This window comes from Gigantopelta aegis, chromosome 14 (genome assembly GCF_016097555.1).
Source record: "Gigantopelta aegis isolate Gae_Host chromosome 14, Gae_host_genome, whole genome shotgun sequence".
In the NCBI taxonomy this organism is placed as follows: domain Eukaryota; kingdom Metazoa; phylum Mollusca; class Gastropoda; order Neomphalida; family Peltospiridae; genus Gigantopelta; species Gigantopelta aegis.
Genome location: NC_054712.1, coordinates 52,862,675 through 52,884,815, shown reverse-complemented (window position 1 = coordinate 52,884,815; position 22,141 = coordinate 52,862,675). Strand labels below are relative to the sequence as shown.

The window sequence follows — 22,141 nt, the reverse complement described above, 5'->3', positions numbered from 1 at the left end:
CAACTCTCCTATTTTCGCTATCGGATGATCAGTGGTGTGACAAAGCGAGCGTTCCACCTCAACGTTAAGTGCTGTAATTACTAGAGCTGTAAACAAGAAGAATGATGAAGTCTGTGACATGTACAGCGCCCGTGAATATTGCTGTCATAAAATACTGTAAGTTTCTGGTAATTTTATTGAATTTGTTTTAGTAACTTTATGATGTGTCTTTCGTTGTTTTTAAATGGTAACCATCTAACACTAATCAAGACCATCTGTGTCGAGTATAATTTAGGAAGGTTTGAAACATGTTGGAATTGAATTAATTACCGCATGCTTGTAACAGGTGTGAGAGTATGTTGGACATCAGCCATTAAGCTGTATCAATGACTGTAAATTTGTAAATTATACTTGAACCATCGTAATGTGGCTTACAAAATATATAATTCCATCATTTACCTCTATGTAAAGACCACTTACTTATAAAGACCATGTTTTGACAGATTACTGAAATAACATTAATAGACATGTTTGACAGTATGTACAAATAAGTAATATATCAAAAATAAAATAACTAATATGAAACATTATTATATTGATTAGAAAACATTTAAAAAGAAAAAAGAAAGAAAGGACAGATTAAAAGATTATTCAAAACAAAATTAACAGATTCATTAAACAAGAGATATTTAAAAAAAAAAATCCATGCAAGTTGGATATACACATACATGTATGATGTTGATCAAAGAACAAATGTACCAGAGTGCATTAAATGGACAAATTTGGGTATCTTGCTCACATATTTACCCAATAAGCACATCCATTGTCAATGCTCATATAAAATATTTTAATGAAAGTACTTTTAATTTATGAATTTTTGTTGTTGTTATCTTTGTTGTTTTTAAGATCTATGATGTTTCACATACATGTTGAAGTTCTTACATACATGTTTATTTTTAGGGGGCAAACGGGATGAAAAGCTGATTCTTCCAATTAACTCCTCAATCAGTGCAACACTTGGCCAAAATGAGGTAAAACAGTTGACTTGTAACCAGAACTACACTACTAGAGCACTTTGATTAATTAATCATTAGTTACTGGATGTCAAATATTTGGTAATTGTGACACATAATCAAACTCTTCACAGGAAACTCACTAACATTTCCCTCTAGCAGCAAGGGATCTTATACAATCACTTTGCCACAGAGAAGCCAATGGATCTGTTGATTGGATTTGATCCTATAACCAAAGCTCTATCAACTGAGCTACATGTAAATAGTTATGACTAGTCTTTTTCAAAATGGCAAGAGTCCACTACCTCATTTAAATTAATTTTTTTATGTAGTTCTTTTTAGGGGTGTCATATACTTTGAATAAGTAAATAAAATTGCTTTTAGAACATTTCTGAATTTTATAAATATTAAAACAGCCAGTTCTGCACCCGTGCTTATAAAACTTTACAGTTAGACTCAAATATCACATTGTATCATACCCATGCTCACCTTTTTTAACAAGTTGCCAGTAGATGATCGATTACTTTCTTCCTATTGTTTCCACTTGGCAGGAAAATAATGCTATTAATTAAATGTTGTACTGTGATATTTCTTGTTACAGCTGAGGGCTAAAACTACAGCAGCTATCAGTAAGGACTTCACTGAAGATAAGATGTGGCTGAATGGGGAGTGAGTAACTATATACCTGGTTATCAGGATTTCTGAAAGAAAGAAATTTTTGGGTATGGCACTATGGAACTGAATATTTACAATGTGTGTGATGCATGCACCCGCTATCCCCCAGAAAGAAAATGGGTTAGGTTTGGGGTTAGGGTTAAGAAAATCATACAGTAATGATAAGAGTCATTAATTTTGTCAAAAGGTTAACTTCAGAAAATAATATCTGCAAATATTTTAGATATGGCACCATACACGTTTTACCCTCTGGCAGAAATCCTGGTTATCATATATTAAATATGCATATGAGGCAGCAACGTTAGCTAGATTCCATGCTTTTGAGTTGGAAGCTTAAGATTATTAGATGGAATCTTAAAATATCTTTTTGACATAAATGTTATGAATTCTTTGAAATTCTGAAATTATTTTTCAAATTCATTGCCTGCCATATTATTCATTACTAAATATGAATCATTTTAATTCAAGAAGGTTAACATTGACCACCCACATGTAATTTAGGATAGCCATAACAAGGTTTTATGTGGTTTTTGTTTTGTTACTTTGTACAGAGAACAACCCATGACAAGTTCTAGAATCCAGAATGTGTTGAAAGAAAGTAAGTATGTGCTACATGTTGATCAACATGTTACATTCCATGTTTATGTTTTGAGTAGATTTGGTTGTGGTAACATCTTTATACACCAGAAAAATAATTTTAAAGAGTATATTAATGTTGTAGTCCTCTTTTGCATGTGTTTGTTATTCAGCAACCAGAGGTACAGCAGTACATAGTTGAGTAATTATCTCCCTTTAGATGTTTGGCCAGTAATATTTATTTTGTGGGATGCCATTACAAAATGCCATCTAGGTCCACATAATGAGCTACTTTCGGCATACTAATCTTCCAAAACTATACGTAGCTCCCTATCTTTAATTTTTGGCGGACCGTTCAAAATTGCGCCTAATTTCCTTCACAAAAATGCACACCCATTTTCTTTGGCTTAATCCTATGGGACTTTCTAAATTCCATAGCACCATACCACCCTCCGCCTGTTACCGGCCCCGGTCAGACTGCTGGTGCTCCCTTGCACTTGCCAGTTCAGGCGGTCCGTCCTCCAACCCACCCCACCCCTTTCTTATCCTGGACGGAGGAGGCACCTGTGACCAGAATAGGCATGCGCTACAACAACTTGTTCTGAATGTACACGTTAAACACACTGACCTGACCTGACTGGATTACAGAATCAAGTGTTTGTGATATCTTATCTGTCACACAAACCTTTAAAAAATATTGTTAAATACAAGTCATTTGTAGTACCATTTTAAATTTCTAAACAAATTTTTAACCCACCCTTTTAAATAAATATTTTTTAAACAAAACAGCAAAGTGTAATTTAGTAGCTACCAAACTGAGGTGGGTGGGGGGTGGGTGGGTTGATTTTGCAATAAATCTTTAAACAATGGCCATCTGTCATTCAGTCCAAATTTCCATCCATCCATTCATGAATGAGGTTCAGCTTGAAACTAATATTATATTTGATTATTTGAAAGCAAATGGTGGGTTTTTTTGGGTTTTTTTTATTCTCAATAGACATCTAGTCATTTACAGATTTCTTCTTTCTGATTAATTTCTGTGATTAATTTTTACCCTAGTTAAAAGACGAGCCCAAAAGCGGAAGTCTCAAGAGATGGCAGACGACAGCATCCACTGGCACCTTCACGTCTGCTCCGAGAACAATTTCCCTACTGCAGCAGGTTTGGCATCATCAGCTGCAGGATATGCATGTTTTGGTGCGTAGTTCTGTCAATGAATGCATGGTCTCAGTAGAAATGTTTTTACAGTATTTTCCCGTTCACGTCATTTTTACCAAAACAACTATATATTTGCTTATGTGAATTATTTTTGTATAACCAGTGAGTTACCTAATCCTAACATACTTGTACAACAATTCTGTGTGCTATATTGATGTTTCAAATGTACCTTAAAATAATAAAATTTCCGTAACATTCATTACAATATAACGTCCTCCCATTTCTCCAACCGTGGCAATGCAAGTTTGCTAATTTTTTTATGAACATAAAAATTATGTCATTAGGGAACATCATATCTGATAATGTCACTTTATATTAATACTTTGTCATATTGAGCATTATTGTTTATGAACCAAAAATGATTCAAAATAAATTATGAACTTTTAGTGTTATTATTAGTAAGTTTGTTTTAAATTTAATTATAAGGATTGTCTGTTATTTTTTAAACTTTCATCTGGGTATGAAAAAAAAATAAATCATCTGCAAACTTATGTTTGCGGATAAAAATTTGTGTTCATATCCGGATGAAAGTAAAAGAAATAACTGATATAATCCCTAATACCCTGATCTTTCAATTACAGATATGCCATGCATCAAGTGTCTAGAAATCTGTTTAGAACAGTTTACATCTTTTAATTTTAAAACAAAACAGTTCACCACATAACTGTATTGTGGTTCATGTGATGTTTAAAGTTGCATAACAGGAATAGAACAATAGTTTATGTGAAATATTGTGTCCTGCTTAGTTTAGCTACAGGTAATAATATAACTTATTGTTACAAAAATTGGGTTACTTAAAATGTAGAAATATTGTCTCCTACCATTTGTTGAAATAGTTGCATGTTAAAAAACAAATAGCCATTGTTTAAAATGTGCTGGGGTGTTGTTAAACAGCACAGCATAAAGTTGGAATTTTTCAGACAACCAATATGTCGTTTTCTGCAGTAGTTCAGATACAAATAAAAAGGTTAATGGGAAATGCTAATCAAGGAAGAATCTAAGTCAAGATGAGTGATTTTTTTAGCTTTTCAAATTTTCTATCATAAATACGAAAATATACTTTTTGTGTGCTTGGACTAACTTGAAAGCTGCCAGGTGAAAATAAAAATTAAGTTTGTTTGTCCTAACCTGACCAACCCATGAAAATCAACCGGTGTCCAAATCATTTTTGACCTCTTTTGGGGAAGATATTTTGAGTTTTTAAAAAATATTTAACCAATTTCAATTTAGGCTTAAACTAGTATAATATTGATCTGTAGATGATATTTGTCAAAGATTTTAAAATCTCAGTTTCGATTCGTTGGAAATTAGAAATTCTTTAAAATGCTATTCATAGTAACGAAAACACAATTTTCCCGCAACGGTGGCAGAGATCTTGTGCACTGCGGTGCATGTTTGTAATACATGGTACATTCTCTTGTAACAGGCAAAATGGGTTTTAAACTAAATCAGTCTAACAGTAGCTGCACAGGTACCTTCGCGTGAGCCAGATGAGGCTATGTATTGGCATGCTTTTACAGTCACAAAGTTAATATTAATGGCCATTTTGTGCGACACTAGGAACAGTCGCTAGAATGCCATCACGTTTTCTGTTTAATAGGCCTGATTCAATCCGAAAAAAGATATAGAAATGTCAAACTCCGCGGAGAATCCGTAATCAGCCAACGTATTCCTATTGGCTTGGAATAGCGGTGAGAGAGATTTTAATGACACCCGTTTATAATTTTTTAAACATATTTTGTTTTTATCAGTGTCATTAAATTGCATCAATATATAATATAATATTCTAAGAAACTACTCATAAAAGTTCTGTGACATGCTTCAAACACCGAATATCATGACGTCAAGAGTTTGAGAATTTGAGAAAACTTCCGTAAATTATAAATATGTTAGTGGTGTGCTAACGCAGATAGCATTTTATAATGAAAGTAGACGGTGGTCATGAAGGAAATGGCTGGACACATAGAAAAAGCTGGATAGAATATTACCATCAAGCACATTTGACATACATCTATGTCAGGATTTCCCATTGCACACAATTTTTGAAAACATTGATGATATTAGCCAACATGTTTGTTTGGTTTTAATAATAATAATAACAATAATTTCTGATGAGCGATTACAGTGTTTGCACAAACAATCCCTGTCTATGTTGATATTGGTTTTGCATAAACGACAGATGAACAACAAAATTGTTTGTGCCAAATTTTATGCACTGAAACAATATTCTTTTTTTTTCTAGTGGTCTTTATTTAGCACTGCTGTTTAATATCAGACAGCTGTCATATTATGACTTATCATTCTGTGACTAGCTTAATAATCAAGCGTCAAATTCCTGTGGTTGGACACCTGACACATGTTACGCAAAATGTGATATAGCATTTCCATTAAACAGAGCAATTTCTGTCAAATATAATAATCATGAGATCATTGTTCTTTTTTCTGTTTTGTTGTTGCAGTACATACTCTGGCACAGCTGTACGGAATCACAGGTGAAATATCCGATATAGCCAGGTAAGATGACTATGGGATCTCGTAATAATGTTTTTTGTTTCTTACTGTTTAGATGGCAATTAATTAAATAAATAATATTGCTGGTATAGTCTTTGAGTTTATATAGCTTTATGCACAATAGCAGGTCAGTAGAAATAAGTCCTGCTAAGAAAGAAAAAAATGTCGTGTAGGAAGTAAGAGCACAGGGTGAGGGAAGGGTTTGGGATAGGGTGTGACAAATTAGGAGTATCGTATATAGAGCACTATGGAATTATAATATTACAGTATCATGAGCTAAATAGTAGATGAGATAATTATACTTATTATATAACATTTAGTGAAATATCTTACAATATCAGTGAAATAAAAGTGTTATCAGTCACTCGGTGACGATAACACATTTTAGAGTGAAAATTTCACCATTTCACTCTAAAATGTGTTATCGTCACTGTAGAAAGTGTTATCTTCACTGTAAGAAAGCTGGAACTATTTTGATACTGACATTTTAAAAATAAAGGTAAATTGCCAAAAGTCATATAATAAATAGAAAATTTCATGTTTTTTGTCAAATATGATTTATATCTCATCTCGTGAAGTTTTCAATCATATCACACTTGTCGCACAAGTGTGACTCGTGAGATATGATTGCAAACTTTACTCGATGAGATATAAATCATATTTGACAAAAAACATGAAATATCCTCTATATACATCTCTCTTGAAAAATGAATTGCAATTTTTTTGTGGTTTTAGCAGGTGAATTTTTATTTGACCTACCAGGTCTAAGGAAAGGACTTTTCTGCTTTTCATAGTCTGCTATTTCAAGCCCTGAATTGGGAATATAAAGTACACAGTAAAATATATTTAAACCATACAACACCTGGTTCATAATTTTATTATAAAGTTAGCTTTAAAGTCTAGTTTTCATGCACCTACCAGGCCACAGGAAATAAAAATTGATAGCAGTTAACAGCTGTTTCAGAATAAATTAATGTGGGTGAGAGGCAAATTTTGTAAAATAAACATTACCCAAAAAATAAAGTAATGTGCATGGAAAAAAATTGCAATAGACACAACGGGCAAAAATTAATTATCATGATGCTTCAACATTTTATAAGCACATGCAGGGCCTTGTAATAACATTTACTATAATACTGCAACATTTTATCAGCACAGGGCCTTGTAATAACACTATCACAATACTTCAACATTTTATCAGCACAGGGCCTTGTAATAACACTTATCACAATACTTCAACAATTTATCAGCACAGGGCCTTGTAATAACACTTATCACAATACTTCAACATTTTATCAGCACAGGGCCTTGTAATAACACTTATCACAATACTTCAACATTTTATCAGCACAGGGCCTTGTAATAACACTTATCACAATACTTCAACATTTTATCAGCACAGGGCCTTGTAATAACACTTATCACAATACTTCAACATTTTATCAGCACAGGGCCTTGTAATAACACTTATCACAATACTTCAACATTTTATCAGCACAGGGCCTTGTAATAACACTATCACAATACTTCAACATTTTATCAGCACAGGGCCTTGTAATAACACTATCACAATACTTCAACATTTTATGGATGTAAATTTCAAAATTGTCCGCTTAATTTTTTTCTGACCCGGGCCTCTGGCTATCCAGAGACAGGCCCCGGGACGGACATGCTCGAAACTCTAGTGGTGTATGAGCATGTAAAAATTATTTGCACTCGCACTCAATATTCTATCAGCACAGGGCCTTGTAATAACACTTATCACAATACTTCCAACATTTTATCAGCACAGGGCCTTGTAATAACACTTATCACAATACTTCCAACATTTTATCAGCACAGGGCCTTGTAATAACACTTATCACAATACTTCAACATTTTATCAGCACAGGGCCTTGTAATAACACTTATCACAATACTTCAACATTTTATCAGCACAGGGCCTTGTAATAACACTTATCACAATACTTCAACAATTTATCAGCACAGGGCCTTGTAATAACACTTATCACAATACTTCAACATTTTATCAGCACAGGGCCTTGTAATAACACTTATCACAATACTTCAACATTTTATCAGCACAGGGCCTTGTAATAACACTTATCACAATACTTCAACATTTTATCAGCACAGGGCCTTGTAATAACACTTATCACAATACTTCAACATTTTATCAGCACAGGGCCTTGTAATAACACTTATCACAATACTTCAACATTTTATCAGCACAGGGCCTTGTAATAACACTATCATAATACTTCAACATTTTATCAGCACAGGGCCTTGTAATAACACTATCACAATACTTCAACATTTTATCAGCACAGGGCCTTGTAATAACACTATCACAATACTTCAACATTTTATCAGTACAGGGCCTTGTAATAACACTATCACAATACTTCAACATTTTATGGATGTAAATTTCAAAATTGTCCGCTTAAATTTTTTCTGACCCGGGCCTCTGGCTATCCAGAGACAGGCCCCGGGACGGACATGCTCGAAACTCTAGTGGTGTATGAGCATGTAAAAATTATTTGCACTCGCACTCAATATTCTATCAGCACAGGGCCTTGTAATAACACTTATCACAATACTTCCAACATTTTATCAGCACAGGGCCTTGTAATAACACTTATCACAATACTTCAACATTTTATCAGCACAGGGCCTTGTAATAACACTTATCACAATACTTCAACATTTTATCAGCACAGGGCCTTGTAATAACACTTATCACAATACTTCAACATTTTATCAGCACAGGGCCTTGTAATAACACTATCACAATACTTCAACATTTTATCAGTACAGGGCCTTGTAATAACACTTATCATAATACTTCAACATTTTATCAGCACAGGGCCTTGTAATAACACTTATCACAATACTTCAACATTTTATCAGCACAGGGCCTTGTAATAATACTTATCATAATACTTCAACATTTTATCAGCACAGGGCCTTGTAATAACACTATCACAATACTTCAACATTTTATCAGCACAGGGCCTTGTAATAACACTATCACAATACTTCAACATTTTATCAGCACACTTGTAATAACACTATCACAATACTTCAACATTTTATGGATGTAAATTTCAAAATTGTCCGCTTAATTTTTTTCTGAGGGCCTTGCTATCCAGAGACAGGCCCCGGGACGGACATGCTCGAAACTCTAGTGGTGTATGAGCATGTAAAAATTATTTGCACTCGCACTCAATATTCTATCAGCACAGGGCCTTGTAATAACACTTATCACAATACTTCAACATTTTATCAGCACAGGGCCTTGTAATAACACTTATCACAATACTTCAACATTTTATCAGCACAGGGTCTTGTAATAACACTTATCACAATACTTCAACATTTTATCAGCACAGGGCCTTGTAATAACACTTATCACAATACTTCAACATTTTATCAGCACAGGGCCTTGTAATAACACTTATCACAATACTTCAACATTTTATCAGCACAGGGCCTTGTAATAACACTTATCACAATACTTCAACATTTTATCAGCACAGGGCCTTGTAATAACACTTATCACAATACTTCAACATTTTATCAGCACAGGGCCTTGTAATAACACTTATCACAATACTTCAACATTTTATCAGCACAGGGCCTTGTAATAACACTATCATCATAATACTTCAACATTTTATCAGCACAGGGCCTTGTAATAACACTATCACAATACTTCAACATTTTATCAGCACAGGGCCTTGTAATAACACTATCACAATACTTCAACATTTTATCAGTACAGGGCCTTGTAATAACACTATCACAATACTTCAACATTTTATGGATGTAAATTTCAAAATTGTCCGCTTAAATTTTTTCTGACCCGGGCCTCTGGCTATCCAGAGACAGGCCCCGGGACGGACATGCTCGAAACTCTAGTGGTGTATGAGCATGTAAAAATTATTTGCACTCGCACTCAATATTCTATCAGCACAGGGCCTTGTAATAACACTTATCACAATACTTCCAACATTTTATCAGCACAGGGCCTTGTAATAACACTTATCACAATACTTCAACATTTTATCAGCACAGGGCCTTGTAATAACACTTATCACAATACTTCAACATTTTATCAGCACAGGGCCTTGTAATAACACTTATCACAATACTTCAACATTTTATCAGCACAGGGCCTTGTAATAACACTATCACAATACTTCAACATTTTATCAGTACAGGGCCTTGTAATAACACTTATCATAATACTTCAACATTTTATCAGCACAGGGCCTTGTAATAACACTTATCACAATACTTCAACATTTTATCAGCACAGGGCCTTGTAATAATACTTATCATAATACTTCAACATTTTATCAGCACAGGGCCTTGTAATAACACTATCACAATACTTCAACATTTTATCAGCACAGGGCCTTGTAATAACACTATCACAATACTTCAACATTTTATCAGCACAGGGCCTTGTAATAATACTTATCACAATTTAGGGCATGACATCACTATATGCTGTGCTGTTGTACAAATTTCTGTAGCAGCTTAATACATAGTCCAGTTTAGGAAATAGTACTTCCTAAAATTAGCAGTCATAGATTCCTTTCGATATTCTAACATAGAAATTGTATTGAAATGCATGCACAAGTGGGGGTGCAATCTTAAACTGTGGATTTATTTGGGTGAAGAAACTGAAAAGACTGAGTCATTACACATATGCATTATTACCTTTACAGAGGGGTGGGATTTAGTTCAGTCAGCTGAGTGCTTGCTTCAGGTGCTTGCATTACAGGATCGAATCACCTCGGTGGATCCATTCAACTGATTTGTTTTTTTCTCAGTCTGTGGGGAAAATGCATTAGTAAAAAATGTAGCAGGTTTTCTCTGTTGACTATGACCGGCCTCGGTGGCGTCGTGGAAGGCCATCGGTCTACAGGCTGGTAGGTACTGGGTTCAGATCTCAGTCGAGGCATGGGATTTTTAATCCAGATACCGACTCCAAACCCTGAGTGAGTGCTTCGCAAGGCTCAATGGGTAGGTGTAAACCACTTGCACTGACCAGTGATCCATAACTGGTTCAACAAAGGCCATGGTTTGTGCTATCCTGCACAAATAGAAGATCCCATGCTGCTAATCGGAAGAGTAGCCCATGTAGTGGCAACAGCGGGTTTCCTCTCAAAATCTGTGTGGTCCATAACCATATGTCTGATGCCATATAACCGTAAATAAAATGTGTTGAGTGTGTCGTTAAATAAAACATTTCTTTCTTTTTTTCTTTCTGTTGACTATGAGTCAGAATTACCAAATGTTTGACATCCAATAGCCGATTATTCATTAATCAGTGTGTTCCAGTGGTGTCGTTAAACAAAGCAAACTTTAAACTTTATTACCTTTACAGATGTGCTAATCCTGTGTATTGTATTGTTGTTTCAGACTTGGTTCTGGCAGTGCTTGTCGCAGCGTCTACGGAGGATTTGTTCTCTGGGACATGGGAACCGAACAGAATGGATCGGACTCTATAGCCAAGCAGATTGCTCCAGAATCTCACTGGCCAGAGCTCAGAATTCTCATCTTGGTGGTAAGCCATTCATTACAATAAAACTCCTGACACCATGTTGTAAAACAAATACTGGCCTTGGACTTTAAAAGAGTCAGATACACTTATGAGTGACTGAGCAATCACAATCCAAAAAGCATGTTTTAAGGTTAGGAGGGCATGTATCAGTATAACAACAAAATAACATTATATGATGAATGTTTGACATATGATTGTCTACACTTTCTCAATATTGATATATCTCTAGGAAGATTCTCAATCAAAACTTACATACAGCTATTAGTCTACAATTTAATAGAAAACAGTTGTGTTAAAGTTTGGTGCCTCTCAGTTATAAGGATATGTTATTTTTTCCGATTGTGCAGGATTTCAATTTTACCATGGCACTGATGGCAACTGCTGTGGTTGCCCTCGATCTTTACTTATCATTGTGCACAATATCAGATGTTATTGGTGGCAAGTAAAATGCCTATTTTGCCACTCTGCCCTTTCAAAACATCCCATCTTGTATATATATCTTTAATTGAGAAAAATAATTTTACAAAGTGCAAAAGAAATGGCTTGGCACAATAATTTGCAAATGTTATGTACCCCAATGTTTAGTAACCAAACACGCTTTGCAACCAATTTTGCATTGGTGTACCAACTAGCATTGGTGTACCGACCAGCATTGGTGCACTGACTAACATTGGTGCACCGACCAGCATTGGTGCACCGACCAGCATTGGTGCACCGACCAGCATTGGTGCACCGACCAACATTGGTGCACCGACCAGCGTTGGTGCACCGACCAGCGTCGGTGCACCGACCAGCGTCGGTGCACCGGCCAGCGTCGGTGCACCGGCCAGCATCGGCGCACCGGCCAGCATCGGCGCACCGACCAGCATCGGCGCACCGGCCAGCATTGGTGTACAGGCCAGCATCTGTGTACCGACCAGCATCGGTGTACCGGCCAGCATTGGTGCTCTATTTTGTTTATTAAAGGCACAGACCCTAGTAAAAATGGACACTAAGTTTAGTTATCTACAGACTTGCAACACATTTTGATAAGATTATAACAGCGAGAAGCTAAGGTCTATGATGTTTAAATGGAGAAATACCATCTAAAAATATTTTACCTTGTCTCGATAACTATTACTTTTCAGATGAACGTGCATTTTTAGAATTATGAAAAATGCATTTTGGCATGTTACAAAAATGTGTATGACCAAAACCACTTCAGGTGTACAAAAATTAATATTCTAAATAATAAAATGTAAGTGCTTCTAATTTAAATGATAAAAAATGGCTTTAATAGTGAAAATAGTCGTAGTGTTTAAAAACTAGGGTCTGTCACTTTAAACCAATGGCAACACTAGTCTTGTTGAGGCCATCAAAATTGAAAATTTGACCCATTGATTATAAGAATAAGTCATTTTGTCCGATTGTGTATATATAAGATGATAATTTCAGGTGAGTGATCAAAGGAAGTATGTGGGAAGTTCCGAAGGCATGCAGACGAGTGTTCAAACCTGCGAACTACTCAAGAAGAGAACCGAAATTGTCTCTTCCAGAATAGATCAAATGACCGAAGCGATTCTTAAAAAAGATTTTGAAACATTTGCAGAACTAACAATGAAGGTATAAACATTTTTAAATTAGTTCTAGTTCTATTTTCCACTTCATGAATCTCACTTAAAACTATGAATCTGAGTTGAAACTAAGAATATATTTGTTTTTAGTGGTGACAATTACTATCTTGGTAGGCTTGATGTTTTAGGGAAGATCGCCAACTATAATTATATAAACTTTAAAAATAAAGAAAAATGTTTGTTTTGTTTAACGACACCACTGGAGAACATCGATTAATCATTCATCAGCTATCGGATGTCAAACATTTGGTAATTCTGACATGTAGTCATCAGTGGAAACCTGCTACATCTTTCCTAATGCAGCAAGGGATCTTTTATATGCACTTTCTCACAGACAGGATAGCACATACCATGGCCTTTGATACACCAATCGTGGTGCACTGGCTGGAACGAGATATAGCCCAATGGGCCCAACAACGGGGATCGATCCCACACCGACTGCGCATCAAGCGAATGCTTTACCACTGGGTTATGTTTCACCCATAAACTTTTGAATACTGAAGGTGTCCTTTTTAAACATTGCACTGCTAACTAAATACTGTAGACACCTTCACGTCTTATTATTAGTCCATTACCACTCCAACTGTCGGGGACTACAGGTTTCAGCTCCGTCCATCTGTCCGTCTGTCTGTCTGACCGTCTATCCATCTGTCCATCTGTCCCACATATATTTTTCCGGATGTTTTTTCACAATGCCTTGAGATATTGAGCTGAATTTTTTTCCCCAGCTTTATCATGTACTGCTACGGTTAAGTTTGACTTGTGACAATTTACCCATTTTTGACAGAGTTATGGCCTTCAAATTTAGGAGATATACAGTTTGTTGGGCCTGGTAAGGGGACATGTATTGCTTTAACAGTACTCTCAGAGTGCTTGTTAAAACTACATTCCTTTCCTTTGAAATATTTTAGGAGAGCAATCAGCTTCATGCTGTATGCCTGGACACATTTCCTCCGATCAGCTACATGCGCGATGTGTCGCACCACATCGTCAGACTGGTACACAACTACAACAAGATCGTCGGACACACCAAGGTATGTTATGTACAACTGAACAGTCATGTTACATATATGGAGAATACCACATGGGTGGCCATTAGATAACATTTATTTTAGAAGCATGGAATATATTTTCTAATTTTTTATTAGAGACAGATGCTAACTGATTAGTTGCACAGTGAATTGTGATTGTGACACAATATTGAACAAAATGTTCTCCAAAAAGGTGCTTAACAATGAATCACAAATTTAATGAAGTAATATTTTTAATGGATATTGTTTAAAACAACAAATTGTAAGATAAATGGTATATAGCGTACGATTGCTGGAGGAATCCAAAGAGACACCTCGGACTCAACAACTGAATGATTACTCCGGAGATACGTTTCCACCGCGACGATCCGGACGTGATTGGCGGATTTTTCATCACATATCATCCCTTATCCTATCATACCTACCCACCCTACCTTTCATATCTACATCCTAAGTATGTCCGAATGGCTGTATGGATAACTTTGGGTTAGACGGGATGGGGGGGGGGGGGGGACGCCGTGATAGGATGCTTATTTGGGTGCGGTAGGGCGTTGGCAGTTTTGACCGATAGTTTTCCTGGTAGGAGGCCTCCCCCCCCCCCCCCCCCCCCCCGGCACGCCTGCCCCGTGGGAATCCGGCCGGCCTTTGGACCTACCATGGGGTTTCGCGCGAACTGGATTGGACGCGATGCCCCGCCCACCTATACCAACCTCCTTCCTCAAGGGCTAAAGTTAGGTTACTAAGATGTAATAATTTTTTATTTATTAATAGTTGAAAACAATATTTTGAACTGCCCGGTCAAAAATGGCACCAACTAATGTTACGTTAAATGATATAGCCTGACTTCATATTTTATATTGGTGCATAGTAAAATTTTATATATTAAGTAAAATAAAAATAAAATAATTTATAAATTTACAGATAGTGTAAATAATGTTTTAGATAATTATTAATAAGAAATTAAATGCAGTTATATCCCTTTTCTTTTGTAGTAATAACTTTAAGGTCTTACCACGTTTATGTCCCCCTCATATAAATACACCCCCACCTCCCCCCTCCCGCCATGGAACCGTGGACTGGCGATGCCAGAACATGGATCCATGGTGGGCGTGCCTGAACCATATATGGATAGGGGCACGAGAAAATAGTTCCAGTTCCAGTATAGACCTAAAGAACACGTATCATATTTATTTTTTATATATTGTCAAAAAACATGTCTGTGTGTTTCTTTCCTGGTTACACTCATTCATTTAATGCTCTATCCTGTGATCATTTTATGTTTCCTTATTTGTACGTGCTAGGTTGCCTACACATTTGATGCTGGACCCAATGCCTGTTTGTACCTCCTAGAAGAAGATGTTCCTGCAGTTATGTCCCTTGTTAACCATTTTTACCCTCCTGTACAGAATGGTACAGAGCTGACTGTCAAAGGGCTTTCAATAGAGAAAATTCCTCATCAACAGGTTAGTTTGATGTTCTCTCCACTGTTTAGTATATAACATTTAAAAGAACAAAAAAAACATTGCTATTGCTCAGAACAATTTGTATACTGTGAAATCACTTTTGTTTATGGTTGTCTTATTTTCTAGTAATTTGTGGACTATTGGACTATTTAAGAACAACGAAAATGTAATACATGTATACACATTTATGATAATACTTTTTCCATCCACAAATTTAACTACCCAATGAAATGTGTAGGCTTTTGTTTAGCAAAATTACAAAAATTTAAGCCCTCCAAAAATACAGGATTTTACAGTAGTTTGTAATGTTTGTTTAACAATACCTCCAAACATTATAAACTTTGACTCTTTAAAGTTTGTTAAAGTTTGTTTTGTTTGACTCTTTAAAGCCTAACATATGGTTACCATGCTTTTTGATGAATGAGTTGTGGATTGGGGCAAGAAGAAACATGATGGGTTAACGGAGGACAGTTGATTCTTTGACCAGACATGAGACTGATCTGCGATTAAACTAAAAACAAAACAAAAAACAACCCCCCCCCCCCCCAAATTTTGACATTGAATATCAAGGAAGACATAAAGTGCTTTGCCTGAAGGCATGAAATTTGTGATCTATGAATAGCCTCAAATACACAGAAAACAAGGAATAAAAAAACTGACAGGTTTCCGAATCTAGCTGGGAAAGTTTCATGCATGTACGACCCTTCGCACTCCAGGTAAATACTCACCGACAAAGTAGTTATGCATTTAAGGTGATCTTAGTGCTAAGATTGCTTTGTCGAATGGGGCCCAGGGATTCTAGAATTTGTATAAAATCCACTAGCAATGGGATCAGTGATTTAAAAAATGTATTAGCTACAATTAAAAATTCACTAGTCCAACTTTACTTTAAGTTAATACAATTTTACTAAATAATAGTAATAATCAGATATGTCACCTAAAGTGGGAGATAGAGCTTAAAAAACACTAACATTGGAGGTTGGGTTGGCCCAGGATATTCATATTTACAAAATAGACTTAACTGCAATATTTGACAATTTTTTCCCACTAGTCATTGGGAATGGCAATAGTAGTTATTTACTAGCCCAACACTGAATATCACTAGCCATGGGAGTGAGACTACCATAATCTAGAAACCCTGGCCATACCTAAAGTACAATGACTAGGGTGGTAATAAAACAAGAATCTTGGCACAGTAATATTAGATTTTATCCAGCTGGATAAAAAGATCTTTTAAACTAACAAGACACTTATTACAATTTTTCTTTGGTGTGGAAAACATCCTGAATAATGAACAGCCCACCCTCTATTGTTAGATAACATGGGAGCAAGTTAAAGTGGCCTGTTAAGACAGGTGGCTGCTTAGCAGAGGTGTCCAACTGAGCAGTTTTGACTGTAAATGTTTTCTGTTTTTATTCTTTCAGAACATTGTTGATGCTATTCAGCTCCCAACGCAACCTGGTGCTGTCAAGTATTGTATTCATACCAAGGTATGTTTGTGATTTACCGACCTCGGTGGTGTCGTGGTTAAGCCATCAGGCTGGTAGGTACAGGGTTTGCAGCCCGGTACTGGCTCCCACCCAGAACGAGTTTTAACAACTCAATGGGTAGGTGTAAGACCACTACTCTCTCACTATCAACTAACCCACTGTCATGGACAGACAGCCCAGATAGCTGAGGTGTGTGCCCAGAACAATGTGCTTGAACCATAATTGGATATAAGCACGAAAATAAGTTGAACTAAACAAAATATCTGATGCTGTTCTATGTTATGAAATATGAATACAACCTATGTGCCTTTATTACCCACCTGATCAGTGTCTGAGTATGTCATACAAATTTCATACATACCACCATGTGTGTATTAGTTGCTAAATGACGTCATTTCAGGAAGCGATGTCATCATCCCTTGTCTTGGTTATATGCATGTCTCGTTGAGTTATATTTTACATTATTTGAAAGTGGGTAATAAATAGAGGATTCGTCATGAGTATTTTTTAATATGGAAAATATCAACCGAGTCAATGTTAATCGGTATTTGTCGAGGCTCTGCTGAAACAAATACCCATTAACTAGACGAGGTTTATTATTTACATATTAAAAAACATGTGTAGCGAATTCTATTTATCCTATAACACTTCAAAAATAAACATTTTAATTTGAATTTTAGTAAATCACAGTATTAGTGTAAAGTTGCCTCCATTGGTAATATGACATCATAATGATTAACACAAATTAGGTTGACGTCACACATTATATCTAAATCTTATGAAAATGTTATGGTCAGGTATACAGTTCTTGTTGGCTTGTAAACAAATGACCCATTGACAGCAACATATAACTATTATTACCTAGAGACCTTGCAAATTTGCATACACTTTTAAATTTTAATACCTTTATTAACCAGGTTAACACACTAAATTATCACATGTTTATGACATGGATATCATGGGTAAGTTATAGGATAAATAAAAATTTTACATTCGTTTTTGTTTTAGTTCAGTCAAATACCATGGGAAGTTCACTTTTTTGTAAAAATTATATCTAGCAAAAACAAGTGTAGTATTCTGTGTATCTCTCTGTCTGTCTGTCTTTCCACTCTATTAAAATAGATGAATATGTGCATGTATACCGGTACTCAACAAAATGAATTAATGGCCAGTAGATTTCATGTATATTGTATAAAACACAAAAGACCCAGTGCATGCACAATTGTTGCATGTATCACTGAACCGAGTATACTGAAAATGTACTGAAAGAAAGAAATATTTTATTTAAGGACACTCAACACATTATATTTACGGATATATGGCGTCAGACACATGGTTAAGAACCACACAGATATTGAGAGAGGAAACCTGCTGTCAACACTTCATGGACTACTCTTTTCGATTAGCAGCAAGAGATCTTTTATATGCACCATCCCATAGACAGGATAGCACATACCACAGCCTTTCATGTACCAGTCGTGGTGCACTGGAGAAAATGTACTGAAAATATTTAGAAACCACCTGTGATCAAAACTTGCTAGTATATTATAACACTAGCAAAAATTGATTCAAAGTCTACTGGCCCTTAATTAATTTTGTTGCGTATAAAACCAGCAAACTGATGAATTTTATTTTATTTTAGGTGGGACCTGGACCTCAAGTTATTAAATCACCTGCCGAAAGTTTGCTGGACTCTACAGGACAACCAAAGACTGTTTCAACGTAACAGAAAACAACAACAACAAAAATACCTCTTTCAAAATACCACATTTTTAAACTTTAATTTTTAAACATTTCTTAGTTGAGTATTGGGCTACTAAAATTAAAGTAACCACCTTCAAAGCTGACCTCAAAATGTAGAACAAAATAAATTCATATATATATTCTTAGTGTGGTATATATAGGTACCATAATAGTTATTTATTTATAATTTCTGCATGTAGTCTTATACTTCAGAGTTGGGAATAGTGGTGGTGGGTAGGGGTAGACCGGCATCAACATATGCATAGTGCCTTATAATCCATGTACTGGTTAATGTACATCACAAGCCTGGTAATCTATAGCTTATGCCCTATAGGTTATAGGTTACGACATATTTTTGAAGTTCACAATTCACAATATTATTCCTAATATGCTGATATTTTATTCATTCATATAACTGTTCTCGTTGTATTGATACTTGTGTGTGTGTGTAATTTATATTTAAACAGAACACAATTGATCAAAATTTATGTTGTGGTGTTTTCGTTACACAATTTTGTGTGTAACAAAGTACCGTTCTTGAATTTCTTGACATATGGTAAAATCTTGGTAACCTAAATGATTGTTGTTGACTTATTTCAGTGCCCAGGTCTGTCTGTCCATCCGTCCGTCTGTCCCACATATAGTTGTTGGATGTTTTTTTCACACTACCTTGAGATACTGAGCTGAAATTTTGTGTATAGCTTAATCATGTAGTTACAGAGTTATGGCCCTTGAATTTAGGAGATACAAAAATTAGTTGGGCCCCAATAGGGGACATGTATTGTTTTACAGTACACTCAGAACACCTGTTAAAATGGCAGGGCCGTAGCTAGGATTTTTTGTTGGGGGGGGGGGGGGGGGGGGTGGGAGACAACTGAGTAGTTAATAGTCTACAACTCCTTTTCTTTAAGTTTCTATAATGCTTTCCAAATTTTTTTCTTGGAGGGGGGGCAATTGCCCCCTTGCCCCCATGCTAGCTACGGCCCTGAATGGGGGCTGCCATCTAGGGTCCAATGGCTCAATTAGCAGTAAAACTATGCAGTATCTACATTCCAACTGATTGGAAGACGTTGTCTCCCTAATTAATACATCGACTGAATAACTTGGACATGATTTATTTGATTGAAAGCATATTTTATTAGCCATATGGTTAAAAATATCTTTGTACATATCAAAGTGATACGTCCCACTAGAATGCCAAGTGGGATGTCAAACTTCGACATCACACGATGATGTCATCGATTGGTGCACTACGACCGTACAGGAACGCCAACCAAACGAGTTGAGTGATATAAATTAAGATCAATTATGGGTAATAAAAAAGATATTAAACTTGCTACCATTTCGAATCATGTTTATGTCCCTTGTGAAATAATTTTCATTGTCACTCGCTAAAGCTTGTGACAATTGTAAATTATTTCACTCGGGACATAAACATGATATGAAATGGAAGGTTGTTTAATATCCTATAATTATTTTATAAACAACAAAAGGATTGGGCACAAATTTGCCAATAACATGGATGTAATTTATTCTAGTCAAATAAACTACCGGTATATGTTGATTGACATGTTTTTGGTTTCTTTTTTATTTTGAAAACAACCAGTTTTATATCCATAATTCATAAATAGTTCCTCTTTATGTTTCTCTTTTATTAGTTAATTTTTGTTTGTTTTGAATAGTACTTTTAGAATGTTTCTTAGAAAGTTTGTAAAACCTCTGGTTCTATTCTGTATTTCCTTTTTTTTCAGAATATTAAAAATTTGTATTTTGTTCATTCATGTGTAAAAATAATTTTCAATTTCTCGTCTTTGTTTTATTTATTTATGTTTATGTTTATATTTTAAGCAGGTGCTGACTTGACAGCAATATTTCTTAAAGAAACTACACATACTGAGTTAACTGCCTTTTTAGGAGTTTTTGACTCAGTCTTTTTAACAGATAAAATTTCATAATAAATACAGTTTCATCTTTAGAAGGAAGGATATGTTTTATTTAACGACACACTCAACACATTAAATTTTATTTATGGTTAAATGGCATCAGATATATGGTTATGAACCACGCAGGTATGGAAAGGCTTCATGGGTCTATTTTTCTATTAGTAGCAAGTGTTCTTTTATATGCACCATCCCACAGACAGGATAGTACATACCACAGCCTTTGATACACCAATCATGGTGCACTGGCTGGAACGAGAAATAGCCCACTGACTGGAATCAATCCTAAATCAATCGTGCATCAGGTGATCGCTGTACCACTTGCAAAACATATATATATATATATATATATATATATATATATAATTTGGAAATAAAATGTTGGCACCGCGAAAGCATGTAAATATCAATATTATCAATAGTAAAGGGACTCTCCGGAGTCTGCTGCCATTATGAGATATACAGACCTAATGTAGTCTTTTTAATGACCAAAATTACATTTTAAATACTATTTATTATTTAGCAGAGCTACTGTGCTGGAATTTATGTGGGTGGGGAGTCTAGACTGGTGAGCAAAGTTTATGGGAGAGGGTCGAATCGTACTCTTCCGGAAAATATATAGAAAAAAGAATTGGCTGGAGGGGGTTCCTGCAGACACGACTGTTTAGAATATCACCATCTTTTATATGCAAGATGTTTTAGGTCGTCTAATGTGTTGGTTTTTCAAATTACCTTTGTTTTTGGAAATGATGTAAAGAGTGATTTCCGTTACTGCATTTTGTGATTTCAGTGTGAATGGGCCTTAACTTCATTATATTAAACGAAGTGCTTTTCTGGGGTCATTTTATGACATTGTGGTGTGAAAATTTGACGTAAAAACAGACCTTTTTTGGAGGTTTTTTGTAGGACCAATTCTCGAAATAATCATACACTTGACACCTATTACCTATATAATTACTTGCTGGGGAGTTAAAGGGCGTTTGCAGGGAGTGGGGTTTTGGGGCCGAAACCAGTCCCTGCTCAAGCAAATTTTCTTTTTTTTAAAATACATTCTCTCTCCCCCCCCCCCCCCCCCGTAAAGTTCACCCGCTAGTCTAGACCCCCCCAAGGCTAAAATTTCCACACACATGCCTAGAGTTAAACAAATATTCCCCTTCCTTTTAATTGTTTCCAAATAGACTGCTAAAATAAGGTATTTAAATTCAATGACAATAGTTATTAAAAAAATTGATGCAATCAGTATGATATAAAGTCAAAATACATGTATATATGCATTTTAAAAATAAAAACGAACACAACTTGCAATGTCCAGTG

General features: G+C 35.5%; 1 protein-coding gene across 1 annotated transcript; it reads left to right on the top strand.

The window, feature by feature from the left end:
- Positions 1 to 26: 26 nt before the first annotated feature.
- Positions 27 to 20,688, top strand: LOC121388343 (diphosphomevalonate decarboxylase-like). The gene is made up of 12 exons (XM_041519641.1): positions 27 to 156; positions 940 to 1,010; positions 1,594 to 1,661; positions 2,219 to 2,265; positions 3,303 to 3,440; positions 5,921 to 5,975; positions 11,406 to 11,550; positions 12,982 to 13,149; positions 14,072 to 14,194; positions 15,493 to 15,654; positions 17,079 to 17,144; positions 18,787 to 20,688. Exons 1-12 carry the CDS (start codon positions 102 to 104, stop codon positions 18,868 to 18,870), a joined length of 1,182 nt encoding a protein of 393 aa, XP_041375575.1. The 5' UTR covers positions 27 to 101; the 3' UTR covers positions 18,871 to 20,688.
- The last annotated feature ends 1,453 nt before the right edge of the window (positions 20,689 to 22,141 follow it).

What these genes read in the sequence shown, in the direction of transcription:
- LOC121388343 (XM_041519641.1), top strand. Translation starts at nt 102, where the DNA reads ATGATGAAGTCTGTGACATGTACAGCGCCCGTGAATATTGCTGTCATA. An exon ending in TGCAGGATATGCATGTTTTG is followed by an intron (nt 3,441 to 5,920) that starts GTGCGTAGTTCT and finishes TTGTTGTTGCAG; the next exon opens with TACATACTCTGGCACAGCTG. An exon ending in GAAATATCCGATATAGCCAG is followed by an intron (nt 5,976 to 11,405) that starts GTAAGATGACTA and finishes TTGTTGTTTCAG; the next exon opens with ACTTGGTTCTGGCAGTGCTT.